Below are 19,091 nucleotides of genomic sequence, written 5' to 3'. Positions count from 1 at the left end.
GTGAGGAGATAAACTACAGTTCCCAGGATTTATTGGTGGGTCATGTGCTTTAAATGTATGGTGTGTACATAGCCATACAACTGAAACAAAAATCAAATTGAGCTGAATATTCAATTCCAGATCCCCAACCTCAACATTTGAGTTTTAGGGATACTTTTAAACATTAATCACACACCAGTAAATGGTTAATTGCACTGGTTTTAGGTACAGTATGAGCTTGCTAAATTTACTATGCCCTTATTTTCGTTTGACTGGCTCAAAACAACTGTTTTGGTCCTGCTCAGGTTCACCTTAACAACTAAATATACATTGCTCTTCAGTTAGCTATGTGTATATATGTGTATATTAGGGGTGTGGGAAACTCCTACTCAAGGGAACTAGCTTGGCGCAGCAATAACTGTGCCTTAGTTTAACCCCCGCCGGCTGCCATCAGGGCATTACATAAAACGGCTCTGCTGAATATAGTTCCAAGTAATTAGCCTGTGGTGTTGATGGCTTTCTAGACAGTGGTGGTGACCAAAATAAGACAACAAACGCCACAGATATGTCAGCTTCTCAGTTTCCGAGGGGATGGGGGGGTGCTGGGCTTAAGACTGTGAAAGGAATATCTTGTGAGTGACCTGTATAAGGGTTAACTGTGTCTTGTGGAAGGAAAACAGCCACTTCCAGGCTCTGTGTGCCCCTACAGGAGTCCCACAATGGGCACACAGAGAACCCTATATTAAATTTGCGGGAGAGGGCTTTTGTTCAAGCAGTTATGAAACACTACTTTTTAAGTATAACTTACACCTCTTGTCCCCGTCCCTTCGCTCAAGCTACTTACATTTTGCATGGCTGATCCCATACTACATAAAACAGTAACAGAAGACTTCTGGAACTTTACAAACTTTAAGATATTGCACTCACATGCACTTTCCCCCTGTCAATAATAGGAAAAGTCTTGCAGATGTTTTTAAAAGTTTATCATGATTTTATATGTGTTCTAATCCTCTTCCGCCTTCCGAAAGGCCTGTATCTGATACATTTTGCTATATTAAAGGTAAAGGGACCCCTGACCATTAGGTCCAGTCGTGGCTGACTCTGGGGTTGTGGCGCTCATCTTACTTTATTGGCCGAGGGAGCTGGCGTACAGCTTCTGGGTCATGTGGCCAGCATGACTAAGCCGCTTCTGGCGAACCAGAGCAGCGCACGGAAATGCGGTTTACCTTCTCGTTGGAGCGGTACCTATTTATCTACTTGCACTTTGACGTGCTTTCGAACTGCTAGGTTGGCAGGAGCTGGGACCGAACAACGGGAGCTCACCCCGTCGCAGGGATTCGAACCACTGACCTTCTGATTGGCAAGTCCTAGGCTCTGTGGTTTAACCCACAGCGCCACCCACATCCCTCTTTGCTATATATTACACTGTGACTAAATCAGTAACAAATTGCTACTCCGTTTTTTAAACAGGTTGCATAAATATGAACTGATTACTTGTGTTCGGTCTTACCTACTTCTTGAGGTTGTTGTGAACCCAAAATGGAGGAGGGGAAAGAACCACGAATGCTGCCCTGAGCTCCTTGGAGCAACTGGTTTGGTTGTGCTGGGTGCAGAGCCTTGGTGGCACCGCAACATTGATGTGGAATGGAAGGAAAGAGGAGTGGGGACGTCGAATTTTGGTATCGCTGAAATTTGAGACCCCAAGGTCCACCACTGCTTGGAGGAAGGGTATGTGGAAACATAATAAATATATATGAAGTAAAAATAATCTTATGAGATAGGGCTACTCTAAAAGTGAGTGGGTTGGATCCAGACTAAGTTAGTAGCACTTTAGTTTTATTGAAAACATTGGGAAGCTTGTCGTGTCCCCACTGATTTCAGTGGGACAGGTATGGGCAACCTGCAGCCCTCTTGATGTTGCTGGACTCCAACTCCCATCAACCCTATGATGATGGGAGTTGGAATCCAGCAACATCTGGTGGGCCACAGGCTCCCCATCACTAGACTCAAGCTTGACTAACATAGTCTGGATCAACCCCAGTTATTCGCCTGGGTAAATGTCTCTGGGTTTCCTGCACCTCAATTCCCAAGAGACTGTGGTCGTATTCTGATTTTCCAAACCCACATATAGGCCAATGCAGTGGCATAGCGTGGGGGGGCAGGGGGGGCCAGCCGCACCGGGCGCAACATCTGGGGGTTAGGGTTATGGGGCGCAAATCCACAGGTTAGGGGGCGCAAATCCACGGGTTAGGGGCGCAAATTACTTGCCTTGCCCTGGGTGCTGACAACCCACGCTACGCCACTGGGCCAATGTGTTCTTACAAGCAATCACATAAACAGTCTCAACCCCCACAACTCACCTAAACCCCTGCTCTGTTTTTTTATCCCCCAGTTCAGTCCATAAACCCAGAAGAACCCCAACCCTGAGCCCCCGAGTTTAGACAGCTGCTCTACCAACACCGCCTCCATGGGGTTCTCCAAGGTCTGGCACCTGATATCCTTTAACTGAGGATGCCAGGGTGGGTTGTGGGACACCTTGCATGAAAAGCATGTGCTCTACCACCAGGATCCAGCCCCTCCCTGCATATGTCAGGGGGTGGTCAGGGCCCTCTGAGTTACCAGCTGCATATATGTGTATGATGAGCATCTCTCAACACTCAGTTTGTTCATTTCCTTGAAATTCAGATCTTTAAATTGCCCAAGATCAGCATGTGGCTCCAAAACCCTTGATTGTTTGCACATGTGATACTTAAATTGTTGGGCTGGGGTGTTCTTTTTGCATTTGCCATATCTGTCATTTGTATTTTCTCTACACCTACACAAAATAGAACGTGCATTTTTAAAGAAGTCTATCTTCCACTTTCTACCAAACAAAGTTTATACAAAGAGTAGACCCATTGAAAGTAATGGTCCTAAGTTAGAGACATGTCCATTAAGTTTAATGCGTATACTCCCAACAACATCCCAATATGTACACTAATAATACAAAGGGCTCAAAAGTGATTTTAGTGTCATGTGCAAAACTACTTCAATTTAGCTATTCTTTCCATCCTGTTCATATAAGGTGCTATATTGTATACACACTGGGTTGTATCCAAGTAAGTATCCTACTCAGAGTACGTCCAGTGAAATTAATGAAACTAACTTAAAAAGGTAAAGGTAAAGGACCAATGACAGTTAAGTCCAGTCGTGAACGACTCTGGGGTTGCGACGCTCATCTCGCTTTACTGGCCGTGGGAACCGGCATTTGTCCACAGACGGTTTTTCCGGGTCTTGTGGCCAGCATGACTAAGCTGCTTCTGGCAAAACCAGAGCAGTGCACGGAAATGCCGTTTACCTTCCCACCGGAGTGGTACCTATTTATCTACTTGCACTTTGACGTGCTTTCGAACTGCTAGGTTGGCAGGAGCTGGGACCGAACAACGGGAACTCACACCGTCGTGGGAATTCGAACCACCGACCTGATCGGCAAGCCCTAGGCTCAGTGGTTTAGACTACAGCGCCATCCACGTCCCTGAAACTAACTTAGTCATGCCCATTAGTTTAAATGGGTCTGCTCTGAGATTGACTAAAGTTGGACGCAACCCATTTACCTGGAGAATTAAGCCCCACAGAACTGAGTGGGGCTAACTTCCAAGTTGACAAAATAGCATTGCGCTGCATGAGTGAATATCTACCATCTGTGAAATGTGTCTGTTCAACCTGCAGTTCATCCTGTAGTAAAGTAAGTGGTCACATGATTGCTCACAATGCAACTCAGTTACAGCTTACCCCACATTTAAAATGTCACTGAAACCTTTGAAAGAGGTTGGTGTTATTGACACACTCAAGGCATGACAACCACGTTCAAAGCACATTCTTTGCCTTGAATAATTGTGGGCACCATAGGTTACCCCTCAGAGTCACAATTCCCAGCAGCTCTTAACAAACAGCCATGCCCAGAATTCTTTCATGGAAAGAATGTGCTATGGATGTGCTTTAAAGGTATTATAGTGTGTACATAACCTTTAGTCACATCCAAACTGTGCATTTAAAGCATGTTGCTCCCCACAGAGAATCCTGAGAACTGTGATTTGTTAAGGGTGCCAGGAATTGTAGCTCTCCAAAGGGTAAACTAATGTACGGTGTGAATACATTGTGTTAAAGTACACAGCAATATAAGAAAGATGGGGACCAGAGGAAAGAAAAGGAGGGAAATAGGGAAAAGGGAACACACATAGGAGACTAGAATGCATATCTGCTTTTATTTTATTTTATTTATTTTATTTTATTTATTATAATCTTTTGTCTTTCTCTTTATTTTTATTTTGTTTTCTGTAAAGTAGGTGTATGTAGTAAGTTTTGCAATGTGGTGTATATATTGTATTGTTGTGTAAGTTAATGTTGATTGTTTAATAAATATTCTTCTGATAAAAAAAATAGAATGCATATCTGTTATTCCTCTTGGGTATGAATAAGGTGTAAGGGATGGATACACTGGCTGGGTTCACACCTTTACATGCTGTTTTATCATGGTTTTGGTTTTGTTTTGTTTTGTTTTGTTTTTGTTTTTACTTGATCTTATTGCAGTTGTGAAGCAGATCATAGTCAATAAAAGGAAACATAGAACATAAAGGAAGCCAGCCGCCTTATACCAAGTCTGACCACTGGTTCATCCAGTTCAGCAATGGCCTGGTTCATACAACATGGTAAATTAAACTATCACTTGCTGGGACTGTGCAACTGTGTGGGCTCTTGGAGAGGAGCTCTTAGCTGCTTTGCTTCTCCCTAGACCTTTTTAATGCCGCACTCAGCTAAGGCAAGGTTTGCCTTTGCATGTCATTCAAACCAGGACTTGGGGTTAAGCTCTCTCCTCACCAGTGTGCAAAATTCCCCTGGTGCCAGGCACGTTTTGCAACTGGTGCGGGTCCAGTTGTGACCATGTGGAGATCTCTGAATACCAGGTTGGGAACCGACATCTCCATCTGGCTGACCCCTCCAGTTTTCTTAAGCAGGTAAGCAAAAAGGTAAAGGTAAAGGACCCCTGACCATTAGGTCCAGTCTTGACCAACTCTGAGGTTGCGGCGCTCATCTCACTTTACTGGCCGAGGGAGCCGGCGTACAGCTTCCAGGTCATGTGGCCAGCATGACTAAGCCGCTTCAGGCGAACCAGAGCAGCGCACGGAAACGCAGTTTACCTTCCCACTGGAGCGGTACCTATTTATCTACTTGCACTTTGACGTGCTTTCGAACTGCTAGGTTGGCAGGAGCAGGGTCCGAGCAACGGGAGCTCACCCCGTTGTGGGGATTTGAACCACTGACCTTCTGATTGGCAAGTCCTAGGCTCAGTGGTTTAACCCACAGCGCCAACCATGTCCCTAGGTAAGCAAAAGAGCTTATTTATTGCAGTTATATGCCACCTTTTTCTCCAAAGAGTACACGGTTCACACACCCCTCCTCAGTTATTCCCTACAATGACCTTGTGAGGTAGGTTAAGTGGCTTCTCCTTCCACGAGACGCCTCAAACACCTATCCAGACATTCATTAATTTCTAGGTTAGATTTTCCTTTGAAATCCATGAGGACTAGAAACAAATGGGTGTGGAGATGTTCAGGATTTTGCTTACAGGTTTTAATCATAGCTGCTGTCTCAGAAGAGAAAGCAAAAATTTGTGTTTGTAATTGAAATGAATGCTTACTTCCATTAAAAAGAGTCAAAGCCTCACCTCACTGAAATATGGAATTGTTAACTGTCATCAGTTCTCAATTAATCACTTAAAAGCAAGAACACTTGTGTAGTACAAACCTTTCATCCAGGCAGAAGGGGAAGAAAAACCCTTCCAAGCTGCATTATGCATCAGGTATCTTATCTCCGTGGCTAAATAAACTTTTGTCATTTGCAAACGACTGGCTCAGCTACCATATATAGCTGGTGACCACCAGCATTTTAGCATCTGAGGGGGCTGGACAGAATATTCTCAAACATTGCAACTGCTCTGCAAGGGATGTGAAAAGTCAGTTTGACTAGGCACTTCAGGACTGATGGAGAAAGCAGAGGTGGGGTGCTGGCTAATCAGACAGATTATAAAGATCAAGAGGTGGGGGAGCTAAACATAGGAAGCACAGAGGAAGGGTGATTGAAAGAAGAGATCATAGGAACATAGGAAACTGCCTTATATGAAGTCAGACAATTGGTCCATCTAGCTCAATATTATTTTTTGATGTCTGGCAATGGCTCTCTGGCATTTTAGACAGGGTCCTCCCCTAGTCCTATGTGGAGATGCTAGGAATTGAACCTGCAACCTTCTACGTGAAAAGCGGATGTGAAACTACCACTAAACTAGGGGCCTTCATGCAAAGAAAAAAGAAGTTTGCTGAGAAGGAGGGACCTGAAAGAAGTATAGATGGAGAAGACTAGAGCCTGATAGAAAGGTGCAGGGGAGCGGGTGCAGCAGGGAAGGAGGAGAGAACAAGGAGAAGTGTAACTAGAGACTAACTGTTCACAGGCTCCAGGGACAGAGGAGGCTGGGGGCTGTTGAACCATGGGGGCAAGATGAGAAAGAAGGTCCCTTTCAGTACAATCCTGTGCAAGTATATTCAAAAGGAAGCCCCACTAAGTTCAGTGGGGCTTACTGCCCAGAAAGGCTGCAACCCTATACAGCACAATTACCTGGGAGCAAGTTCCACTGCACTTAACGGGCCTTGCTTCCGAGTAGACATGCATAGCATTGCAGTGTTAGTGCCCCATTACACCCATCTGCCAATTCTGACGACTCCTTCCTTGCAAGTGGGTTGGGGGAAATGTACAAAACACCAAGCTTTATTGTAAAACTCTCCAAATTTAGGTTCCAGAATTTAAAAAGGGCCCAAAGAGAACAGGTTGCTCTGAAAGAAGAAAATGGCTTCTCTTTGCAAAATGTTATTGGAAGGCGGCATTAGGACGCAGCTGTTTCTACTGGTGATGTAGATGCTTCCATGCTTGCACTGAAACAGGTATCAGGTAAGGGAGGGTGTCTGTGTGATGCAGTCCATTGGGCAGTCCATGATGTGGAGGGGCAGTGGGGGCTCTGCATGGCAGTGTGCCCCATAGGGATTCCCCTCTTGGCCTCAGAAGCCAGGTCCTTTTGGCCTTTAAAGCTAGAAACATCACATCAATTATCTCCTGCTGCCTCCCCTCATCCTGCTGCTGTCAGGATCCCTTGATAGTGAACACAGCACCAAGGGTGTTAATCCAGCCCACCTGCTCATGCCCTCTCCCACCCCACCCCCCGCCAGCCGCTGCTGCAGAGCCAGCAGCAGGTTAACGCCAGTCACACCAGGAGGAAGGCAGGCGCCAGAGAAATCTTGCTGGACAGCCAATTAGGGCGCCTTGGCTATCTCTGAGAAGATGGGGATTTGCAAGGTATGAGCAGAAAGTTTTTAGGAACGATGCATGGTGGTTATAAAGAGGATGGAGGTGGACAAATTAGTCAGATTCAGGCTGTGTTCATGCTCCCATTTACTCTGTATCCAGTGTGCTCCCACCAATTATTTGGGAAGTGGTGTGCACAATGTCAGCCACAATCCATATCTATCCTGTCATTTCTTATGAAATACAGCATATAGATATGCCCCCCCCCCCCAAAGCAAACTAAATTTGATCTGCATTGAGAAAAAGAACAACCTGGCTGCATTTTAAGCTGATAACTTACATATGGCTGTTGTGTTGTCATTTTTTAGTTGAAAAGGGAAAAAAATAGTTTGGTACTATCAGTTGCATCCAGGCTCAGTTAGCTGTACTTGGGTCCCATTAAAAGCAGTGGGACAAGTTAGTTACAAAGTCCCAGTGATTTCACTGGGAATTAAACTTTCAGTACAACTAATTGTTGTAAACTGTCCCAAGTGATGTGTGAACACTAGAAGGGTGAGGTATAAATCCTTACACAAATTAATCAATAAATGCTTCCAACCACAGCAACGACAGTTCGGTGTTAGTTTTCATCACTGAACAGAGTCTTATGTTTTGAAATAAGTCATCTTCTGCCTGATCATGTGAAGGAATTTGCTTAGATCAATTGAAGGACCAGAACTACCAGACACATGACTGAAAAAGAGCACACTCCATTTGAGAAATTCATTTGCTGTGTTATGCAATGTTCCAACAAGAAAACAAGAAGAGCATAAGTTAGGAAAGGGGAACCTATGGCCCTCCAGATACTGCCAGATTCTAACTCCCATCAGCCCCAAGCAAGCATGGGCAATGGTCAATGATGATGGGAGTTGTAGTCTTAGAACATCTGGAGGGCCACAGATGCCACACCCTTGATGTAAATACAGATAACTCTAAGTCAACCTTCTTCAGTTAAATCTAACTAAATAGTCACGGCTCCCTCTCCCACATGCTGCCATACAGCTGAGTCCACATTCATCAAGGGTAATGGGTCTAATCCCCCTGCAAAGTTAAACACCCACCACACATACACCCTATTTCAATTCCTGCAGAGAAATACGACAGCTGGGAGCCAGAACTCCAGAGCCCTCTTGGAAAGTGTCTAGTGGTTTAGAGTAAACTAACTGTGGGACACAAATACGTGTAACTATGACGACCTTTAGCAAATCATCTCAACTTTGACAGTGGACATTTTTGCCTGGATAAATACTGTAATAGGGGGGAAAAGAAGCTTAACCCTTTCTCAGCCCAATGTTTTCCTGCCACAACTTCCCAGTTTAATCTGCCCACTAATTTCCTGCTGTGATTTCTCTCTGCCAAATACTCCTGCAGAGTTTTGAGTGCATGTTTCTGAAGGTCTAAGAGGTTTGAAATGGCTCTCTAGAAAGGAGGTTAAATGGGTTGAGAGAGAGTGGAAATCAGGACTCTTGCATCTCATCCCTATCACTTAACTTTTGTACAGCTACAAATTACACAGGCACACTTGAACTTATTTTTTGGTCTCAGTGCTGGATGAGTGGTGATGGGAGGGCCCAGGTAGAAACATCTGGGTGAAGAGACTGTAAGGGAGAATTGACAAGGAGAGGAAGAGTTAAGCATCCACTTCCTGTCCACCATGTTGTTGTTGTTGTTTAGTTGTTTAGTCGTGTCCGACTCTTCGTGACCCCATGGACCAGAGAACGCCAGGCATTCCTGTCCTCCACTGCCCCCCGCAGCTTGGTCAGACTCATGCTGGTAACCTCGAAAACACTATCCAACCATCTCGTCCTCTGTCGCCCCCTTCTCCTTGTGCCCTCCATCTTTCCCAACATCAGGGTCTTCTCCAGGGAGTCTTCTCTTCTCATGAGGTGGCCAAAGTACTGGAGCCTCAGCTTCACAATCTGTCCTTCCAGTGAGCACTCAGGGCTGATTTCCTTCAGAATGGAGAGGTTTGATCTTCTTGCAGTCCATGGGACTCTCAAGAGTCTCCTCCAGCACCATATGCAAACATCTCCCATCTTCATATTAATGATAAAGGGACAAATACAGGATTGGGAACTCCATGATATGCAGTCTTAGAGGAGGGAAAATAAATTTATCACATCCATACCATACAATTAAAGTACTCTTATGCCACATTAACAGTCATGGTTCCCCCCACCCCCCAAATATCCGGGGGAACTGTAGCTGGGAACTGTAGCTCTGTGATGGTGAATCATTCCCATCATTATTTGGGGGATGCTGTGACTGTTAAAGTGCTTTAAGAATGCTTTAAATCTATGGTGTGGATGTGACCAGAGAAGAGAGAGAGAAAGAGAGATCAGAAACAGGACTCAGCTATCTCTGGTACTTCCGTGTAAAATATTATGTTATGGCCAAGCTCTCTAGTCAGCGGTTATTTCTAATAAGCTAAGCTATTTTGCTGCCTGATGGGGAAAGCAGCAATTGGTGTTCTTCAGCTCAAGGTATATAGTGCCCAAAGCCAGTGAAGGTATTTTGGTACTTGAGGCACAAAATCCTAGAAGCACACTCTTCCTGGGTGGCAAAAATACAACAGAGATAATGAAATAATAATTTATATTATACCCTTTCATGATGCCCCAAATCACTTGCCTGAGGTGGCTGCTTCACTCTGCCTCAAAGCATAAACTGCTGAGCTCTGTTTGAAAGCCATATCTTCCAACCTGGAATCTCTTAGTCCCTAGCACATAGGTTATGTTAGCTCACTGATGTAGGAAATGCATTCTGCACAAGTTTTAGAGATGAGCCTTGGCTCAACATAGTCCCTCCCTATTTTTCAGGATGATGGAATCTCTCTGTTCTTTCTAAGTCACCTGATCTAATCAATACCACACAGGGATCTTACTAGCCACTGTTATGGGATTACTCACTCCAAAGCCCTGTAGCACCCAGCTTTCATCCACCACTGCAGTTCTTTTCTTTTGCAGGTTTCCTTATGAACCACTTAAAGATCCTACCACATGGATCCTATTTTTCTGACCAGTTTCACACCGGCATTCCTGATCTCCAGGTCAAAGGCCCCACCTGCACTATAAATGTAAAGCAATATCATACACTTTAAACAGCAATGGGTCGTCTTTGTCCCTGCCAGCCCCAAATCCTGGGTACTGTAATTTGCTAAGGGTGCTGAGAATTGTTAGGAGACCCCTATTTCCTTTACAGAGCAACAATTCTCAGAGTTCCTTGGGGAAATGGATTGATTGTTAAACCACAATGGGAACTAGAGCTTTCTGAGGGGCATAGGGAATCTTCCAACAATTCTTCCAACTCTTAACAAATGACAGTTCCCAGGATTCTTTTGGGGAAGCCATGGCTATTTAAAGCGTTAGGCTTCAAATGCACAGTGCAGATGGGACCTAAATCCAAATCAGCCAATATGTACTGAGTTACATTCAGTACAATGTATTTGTTGCTGTGCATTCCACCAAGGTCAAAGCAGATCCAGTGGCCATGGAAGATGAACGGGACATAGCCTAGTAAAGAGTGAAAACAGTGTGTCCATTCCACAGCATCAGAAGATTGATTAACCACCCGGCAGCGACTGGGGGTTGGAGATATCACACAGATGATGGAGGCACTGGAGATGGCAACATGATCTGGGGCTTCTGGAGGTTTGCAGTTTGGGGCTGTAGACTAGAAAAGGCATATTTTCATAACATTAAACCTCCAAGTGTGAATTCATGCAAATGTTTCTCCCACTGCTACAGGATTGTTCCCAATAGAGACACATGTGTAGGTGGGACATTGGAAGGGCCCAAGGTATGGTGAGGCTGTGGGCCCATCAACATTAATCTCCATATGTATTGGAATGGGACCCTTTCCACTATCATTTTCTACATGTATTTGTGGCTAGATGATGGCAACCAAAGCTGTATGAATCCACTTTTACTACCCTTTTCAAAGGTGTTCAGGTTGCCTCTAAAATAAAAAGATAAAATGCTAATAATTTGAAAGCATAGCATGCAGGGTTGTGGGATGTATTTCATTGCTAAGACATTGTTCCACAATTCCAGGATGTCATAGCCTCACAGGAGATATACTTACCAATCCATAATATTACAGCTTGTGATTTATCCCTATTTCTACTAAAGGTAAAGGTAAAGGTAAAGGTAAAGGTAAAGGTAAAGGTAAAGGTAAAGGGACCCCTGACCATTAGGTCCAGTCGTGGCCGACTCTGGGGTTGCGGCGCTCATCTCGCTCTATAGGCCGAGGGAGCCGACGTACAGCTTCCGGGTCATGTGGCCAGCATGACTAAGCCGCTTCAGGCGAACCATAGCAGTGCACGGAAACACTGTTTACCTTCCCGCCAGAGCGGGAAGTGCTTTCAAACTGCTAGGTTGGCAGGAGCAGGGACCGAGCAACGGGAGCTCACCCCGTCATGGGGATTTGAACCGCCGACCTTCGGATCGGCAAGTCCTAGGCTCTGTGATTTAACCCACAGCACCACCTGCGTCCTTTCTGCTACTTTCATCTTAATGATGGCCCTGAGAGGTTCTAATATGAACCTATATCTCTGAGGGATAGTAGGGGATGGAGAAGAGAATGCTGAAGTTCTTCCCCAAAAATTCACTTATTTGACTCATCAGTAGTTTTTTGAATTGCCTCCTGTTTCTTCCAATACTAGACAGCAGTCCCCAATATTCACAGCTGGTCATATGCGACCCCCACTAAATTGCTTCTGCAATTATAGGTAAGAAACATTTTATTTGGGGAATTTATATTTTGTGATGTTGGGGCCAAGATAGAGCCTTGGGGGTTCATAGACTGAAGACTTGCCCATACCCCTATCACTCTTTACAAGGAGACATCCTAAATCTCAGGTTTCCAAGTGAAGGTAATGTGGTGAATGGGAAATAAAAAGAAGGGTTTAAAAAAATAAAATATGAAAGTCACATTTGACATTTTTCATACGTCAAATTCAATATTTGCCATCAATTGATTCTCCCTCTCTTCTGCCTGTGAAAAAATACCCTTATATTTTAGTGGAACTACTATCTTGATGGTAGTGGTGGTAGATGATTATTTCCAAATCTCAGTGGTGAAGCGGGACTCATATGAGAGTTGTATAAAATGCGGAAGCTTTGGAGAAGGCTTAGTTATAATCTGACAATTTTGAGGGATAAGAAATAAGAATACCTTTTCATGCCGCTGGCTCTAGGATGTTGGGCTCAGGAATGGCACCTTCAGTGCCCGTCCCACTGGGAGAGAACTCTCTGATACCTGACTTTTTGGATACTCTGCACAAATTGGAAATGGTAGCATTGCTAGGGTGGTGGGCCCTCTGCTGGACCTGGAGCCCTGGCAAATGCCCAATATTGCCACCCTCTGGACCTCACCCTGATTTGGAACCTACTAAAATTGTTATGGCAGTGCCACTAAGAGAAGACAAACGTTGGAAGCAAGTGCAGAGAAGAAAGATCAATGTGGAGCTAGTCACTCACCGGCAACGTCATGTCCCTCTCATCTCGAAACTCAGGAAGGGTCTCCAGGCAGAAGATCACAATAGAGATGAGGATGACCATCACTGATATTATTGCGATGATGCGAGCAGCCTGGGAACTCTCTGGATGCTCAAAGAGCAGCCACACTTGCTTGAGAAACTCCCTATCAGGCATGGGCTGCTCTTCTTCCTTAATGAAGCCCTCATCATCGCGGAATTTGCTGAGTGCCTCCTCCCCTAGCTGGTAGAACTTGAGTTCCTCCAGGAAAACATCAATGGGGATGTTGGCTGGTCGTCGGAGCCGCCCTCCCGACTGGTAATAATACAAGATGGAGTCAAAGCAGGGCCGGTTTCGGTCAAAGAAGTATTCACCACGCAGTGGGTCGTAGTATCGCACTCGGCGTCGCGGGTCACCTAGTAGGGTGTCGGGGAACCTGAGCAAGGTCTTCATTTGGGTCTCGAAGCGTAGGCCCGAAACATTTATCACCACCCGCTCACAGCAGTCCTTGTGCCGACACCCCCCGCCGTTGGCAATGGGTTCATTGTCCACTGCTGTTGGTGGCAATAGCTTCTCCATGGCAGGTTTGCAGCTACAGTGATCCTAGCATGAGGTCAGGAGCCATGAGCTGGACTTCACCCTGATGCCCTCTCCCTCTCCAGAGAATGGTTTCTGTACACTTCTGTACACTATTCTGTACACTTCCCAATATCAGTTCACTCACGCCGTTATCTGAATCTCAGATGGCATCTTCTCTCTCTTACTTTCCTGCTGTTCTAGCTCCCTTTCCTTTCCTTTCCTTTCACTGATCCACTCCTTACTTCAAGCATATCTGACCTCGCTTCTGGCTTGATTCTCTCTCTCTCTTTCTCATTTGCTTATTACCCCTTCCCTACTTCACACCATCTCTTTCCTTTCTTGGCATGAACTTGTTTTCGTAATGCCAGTCTCCTGCCACTGACACCCACGTGCCACCTCCCTAACTCTTCCCCTCTTGCTCCACTGCATTCAAGCTTCCTCTGGTTTTCTCTGTGCAAAGGGGTTAGACCCACAATCTAGATCCCCCTCCCCACTGCCCTTCTCTATGTCCCCTTTCTGAGAACACCCCTGCCTTCTAGTGCCAGCGTCCAAGGTTTCTGCCTGTAAACACTTTCCTCAGACCTAGAGGTATCAGGTTGCCCAGGACGGTACAGACTCTTGGCCCCCTTGCCAAAAAAACCAGCACCGCCCCCATCCCCAGCAGTACACTGATCAGAGGAGGGGAGAGCTAAAAATAACTGGAATGGCGGTGACATAGGGGCAGGCAGAGTGCCCGGGGCAGAGAAGGGGGTGGGCAGGGCACCTTCAAGATGGTAGGGAGGCCTGCCAGCCAGAACTCTTGTGCTGTCTAGAAAGGAGGAGTGGTGCTTCTGCCAGAACACCTGGGTCTCTGAGAACAGAGCGGGGTCTCGTGAGCTAGGCTGAGAGACTTGGGAGGACTCAAGGGTTGTTGTGAGGTTTGGATCAGCAGCCAAGGAGACGCCACACTAAATCATATTTTTATAACACCAACACAGGGCTGGCCGGCCCTACCGTAAGCCTGAGTGAGGCAGCTGCCACAGGTGGCAGAGAGTCATGATAGGGCAACCAAGTTATATTTAATTATTAATGTCTTTTTACTGCACAGGGTGTGGGGGGAAGAGAAGCACTTGTAGGGCGTTCTGCCTCAGGTGCCAAAATAACTCAACCAGACTTGGGTTCTAGATGGGGAGGGCGGATTTGCTGCTCTGACTCAAGTAGCAAGACGTCCTGGCCCTGCACAAATGCCACCCCTCATCATTGTATTAAGTTTAAACACCTTCTATGCCTCTTCATGATAGTTGTTCTTCTAATCTTTTTGTTTGCTTCTTCTGTATTCTTCTCCTTTCACCGAAAACAAAGCTTCATCCTCAGTCTTCATTCCCTTTGTGTTCTTTCTAATTTCCTTGCTTTTTTCTCCCACAGTCCCTTGTGCACTGCTCTCTTGTTCTCAATATTTGACTGGCCTTTTCTTTGCCTTCCTTTAAGAACTGATTCAAAATGTCTCTCTCCCACATTTCCTTCTGGATATTCTATTTGATTTTTTCAATTATTTTCCTTCCTACTGCTAGGTTCATAACTGTTCGGGATTTAACTCTTTTTTTAAAAAAAAATTTGCTTTTCACTCAACAAATACAAAGGTTTCCCATTCTCTCCATTGCCCCTCTCCTTAAGACTGTGTATACAACATACACTTATGGCACATTTGAAGCAATAAACTGTCATTTATTAAAGGTGCTGGGAATTATAGCTCTGTGTGGGGTAAACTATAGTTTTCAGGGTTATTGGGGGTGGGAGATGTGCTGTAAATGTGCTTTAAATGTATGGTGCATACAAAATTGTCTCATGTGTTTTCGATTGTGAGTCAGCAAGCAGGAATCTGTTCATTTTATCCATGTACAACACCCAGTATATTTTAGATGCATTTATCAATATTAAGCGGTGATGATGATGTATGCACCTCAAGCATTTTCCTCATGCTAGTGAGAGTATAAACATTCAGGTATTTTTGCTAGCCAGCTCCTCCAGACAACCTATTTATTGAGCATTCACCCTGATTTGTTTGCACAAAGCATATACGGGGCTCAGATTGTATCTGTTTCTTATTGAGCATTTATTCTGATTTGTTTGCCAGCGTGAGGGGTTTATATACGACATGTGTATTCAGCCTGCGTTCATCCTGATTTGCTTGCCAAGTGTGTTTGCACATCTTCCTACACTTTCCCCACACTTTTCAATGCATTTCCCTATCACTTTCCAAACTTCAAAAAGTCCGGTTCTTTTTAAAGAAAAAATTGGAAAATGGGAAACTGAGAAAAGCTGAAATTGGCAGTTTCGCTTATCCCTACTACTGGTGCTTAGTGCAAACTGAGAATGCATCCTGGGACAATGACTAGCTCTCTCCCATGGCTGCACTTGGCATGGAAGTTTGATAGTGGTGTGCAAGGTATGTTTCGAGGATACTGCCACCATTACCGGTCTTCTAACTGAAGAGCCTGATAAACATTGAGCGAAGCCCAGGCTTTTCTGGAAGGAAGTTTGAAAGCCTCTGTCCCAGATAATGAAATAGTAGCAGTGCAGGGTGGGATGAGCTAATCAGTAGCTTACTAATCATAATAGTTACTCCAGCCAGCAAGGGATGGAAGAATCGATAAGTTTCGGTTCTGTCTAATTTCTAATTTTTCCAATCTAAAATTCAGTTCTCTACATTTTGCATTTTAAAAAATCCTCATCAAAATTCATCAGCATTTTGGCAATTTACTGTATTACATACACCAACAATACTGGACTTACATACTGATTATCAGCAGCAGCATTACAAATTTGGATGTTGTAATTACAGACTACATCTCCTTCCAGGAAAAATAACTTTTCTTTCTTTGTGAATGATGAACTGACTGCTGCTCAGACTTTGTGCTCTACCCTTTATGCTGTAGAAACAAAAGTTGATGTGAAAACTTGAATTTATTACAATGTACCATTGTATAATTACAATGTACCATTGTACCATTGACGGAAGGGGTGGGCAGGAGGGTTTTGGGGATCTTTACGTCTGTTCCTGTTATTGTTTGTTTTTCTTCTTATATTTAATTTAAAAAATTAAAAAGCATCAGGATTTAGTGTGAATTTCTCATAGCAACACGTCTGTAAGTGGTTTTTAAGCATCATCAGGAGAGCCACAGGTTCCCCATTCCGGCAGTAAGAAAAAGGATTAAAGGCTTCTGGGTGTGTTTTACACACACAGCACCCCTTTCTCTGGTCTAAAGAATCTGGTCTGTTCCGCCCATCCAAGCTACACCACAGACTGCTGTGTTTCCTTAATTTGTAATGGTTGTGAGCACAATATCATCATCCATGAGGCCTCCAGTTGTCTTTGTGTTGTGCCCTTGCAATCACACCTATTTACATAGAACTGTAGCTCTTAGTATGCTGTGAGCCTTGACATTCAGCCCTTTTGCTCTGTGCAGTTTTAGGCCATGAGGGGAACAGGGTATCTGGAGATGACACTTTCAAACTGTTTCTCTGCCCTGTTTATGGCCACACCTTTCACTGTACTGTGGATTGTTAAAACAGACAAGGGCTTAACTTGTTTTCAGAGTTCAATTTACATCCACATTGCAAGGAGAGCAGGTTCACCATATCCCTCGGAGTCTTGAAAAGGATTGCTGCCCCACCATGGAGTAATGCCTAATTACTTTTATAATTTAGATACTCCATCGTATAGCAGAGCTTTTGTGCTAGCTCGTCTAAATGCATTCCCCTCATCTGTATTGTTTGGAAGGTTTCAAAAAATCTCCTTCCAGATCAGATTTTGTTCCTGTAATAAGAAAACACCAATACATCACATATTTTTGGATTGCCCTCTTCTCAACACCCATCGCAGAGATCTCCTACCGACTCCCTTACAGCTCAAAATATTGATTTGCAAAGAGTCTATAATCCAATATTTCCTGAGGGATGATACTCTCAAAACTACCAAGATTGTTTTGGGGTACTTAGCCTAAATCTTTAAAGCTAAATCTAAAGTTGCCTGATTTATTCAATGGTGGTTATCTAGTCTTTTATATATTGTTTGTGTTTGGATTAGCAATGTATTTGGATGACTTTGTATGAATTTTATGATTTTACTGTTTTAACTTATGCCAATAAAGGAAAGAAATCTTGAAAAGTTATGTATTACTGCTTTCTTTCACCTTACACAAGCAGGCAGATCTTCTCCTGATGAATATTTCTGAAACATTCACTATCTAACACTGCCACCTGCTGCCAGTCAATTCACTTCAGATATATTCCTTTCTGCGAACTGCTGTGCAGTAATTGAGGTTCTGGTGAGCTGTTTTGGGAAGCTTTTAATGTTTGATTTTATTTATTTTTTTAAAAAGCTTTATTTGTATTTTGGTTGGATGCCACCCAGAATGACTGTGGCAGCCCAATCATATGGATGGGATATATAAAATTTATAAAATTTATGATGATGATGATTGTGATCGTTTCCCTTTCCTGTTATTGCTTTGGTTTGCCTGCTAGACACTATCCTACTCCCCAAATGAAATTTGATCTGTCCTGTTCACTTACCCTAACTTGGGTTCACGTCTGTGTTTATGTGCATATATGTGCAGCTGCTGCCTTGTGTGGGCTTGTTGTGTGGTGATGTTGTGCTGTTGACATAGAATCATAGAATCTTAAGTGTTGAAGGGACCCCTGGGGTCATCTAGTCCAGCCCTCTGCAATGCAGGAACGAACATGGAATCTTTATTTTCATTTTGCAGCATTCCAATGTAGCAAAGGTTGTTACTTACACTGGCACCATGAATATGATAGAAACTCCTGTCCCTGAGAACTGCTGGCGTAAAGACGCAAAGGTGGTGTCCACGGTTCTCCCTCTCCCCATTTTATCCTCACGGCGATCCTCTGAGGTAGGTTAGGCTGAGAGACTCAAGGTCATCCTGTGAGCTTCATGGCTCAAAAGTGGGGAAAGTCCAGCATTCGAACCATTATACTGGCTCCTAGGTACCATTATATTTTTTTAAAAAAGGGTTTCTGGCCTTTGTAGAACCTGAGATATGAGGCAAAATGAACAGGTCCTATTCTTTTTTTGTGAGAAACTAGACTGCTCCTCCCTTTAGTGTGGCTTTCTTCCCAAGACTGCACCTTAATCTAACTTTAACCACCCTACTTTAATCAGTGAACACTTTTTGCTATGTGGTCCTAACGGAAAAACAGCTTCTTGCACCAAATCTAAGGGTGGGGAAAGATTGCCCCTGCCCTCTGTATCCAACATGATCAGGAAAATCTGGGCGAAATGACTTCTAGTCGTCCTTCTGGCCAGAGATAACCGACGGAACTCCCTTCCACGTGAGATTTACCACAGGCACGTTGACATGCGCCAGCAAGGAAAGCTTTCCTGCGCGCGGGTTTTTGTCGCGTCGGGAGGAAGGGTTCAAAGTAGCAAAATTCCACATGGACTTTGGAATGGGTTTTTGTTGGGGTGTTAAAACTCCACAGAGGAGAAACATTCAAAATGTGCAGCTTCCCCTCTATAGCCCCGAGGCGATACACTCCAAACCTTCGCCCACCCTCGAACTGGCCTCAGCGCAGCCAATACATAACATTTTATTCTTCTTAAGAGGACTACTTCCCTCGCCCTTCCCCCACCAGCAGCTCTCCTCAGTTTCTTCCAACCGTAAAACTCGCGCGGAGGGATCACCG

At 44.4% G+C, this 19,091-nt stretch overlaps 1 protein-coding gene and 1 long non-coding RNA gene across 3 annotated transcripts in view; both read right to left on the bottom strand.

Moving 5' to 3' along the window:
- KCNA7 (potassium voltage-gated channel subfamily A member 7) overlaps nucleotides 1-14,021 on the bottom strand; it is a 35,512-nt gene extending 21,491 nt beyond the window's left edge. Inside the window, exon 1 of the mRNA XM_079949746.1 lies at nucleotides 12,828-14,021. Within this exon, the coding sequence (XP_079805872.1) occupies nucleotides 12,828-13,403 (576 nt within the window). The 5' untranslated portion in view covers nucleotides 13,404-14,021. The remainder of the gene's footprint in view (nucleotides 1-12,827) is intronic.
- A 2,098-nt stretch (nucleotides 14,022-16,119) lies between these two features.
- Nucleotides 16,120-19,054, bottom strand: LOC307201115. Of its 2 annotated transcripts, XR_013832555.1 has the most exons (3): nucleotides 18,959-19,054; nucleotides 18,182-18,335; nucleotides 16,120-17,199 (listed from the first exon to the last, which is right to left on the bottom strand). It is a non-coding gene; the product is annotated as an uncharacterized lncRNA (long non-coding RNA). The 2 variants fall into 2 exon arrangements; XR_013832554.1 differs by having other exon boundaries at nucleotides 16,120-18,335.
- Between the last annotated feature and the right edge of the window lie 37 nt (nucleotides 19,055-19,091).

The sequence above is a fragment of the Podarcis cretensis genome, assembly GCF_951804945.1.
Source record: "Podarcis cretensis genome assembly, chromosome: 13".
In the NCBI taxonomy this organism is placed as follows: domain Eukaryota; kingdom Metazoa; phylum Chordata; class Lepidosauria; order Squamata; family Lacertidae; genus Podarcis; species Podarcis cretensis.
This window is presented reverse-complemented; position numbering and strand designations above follow the sequence as displayed.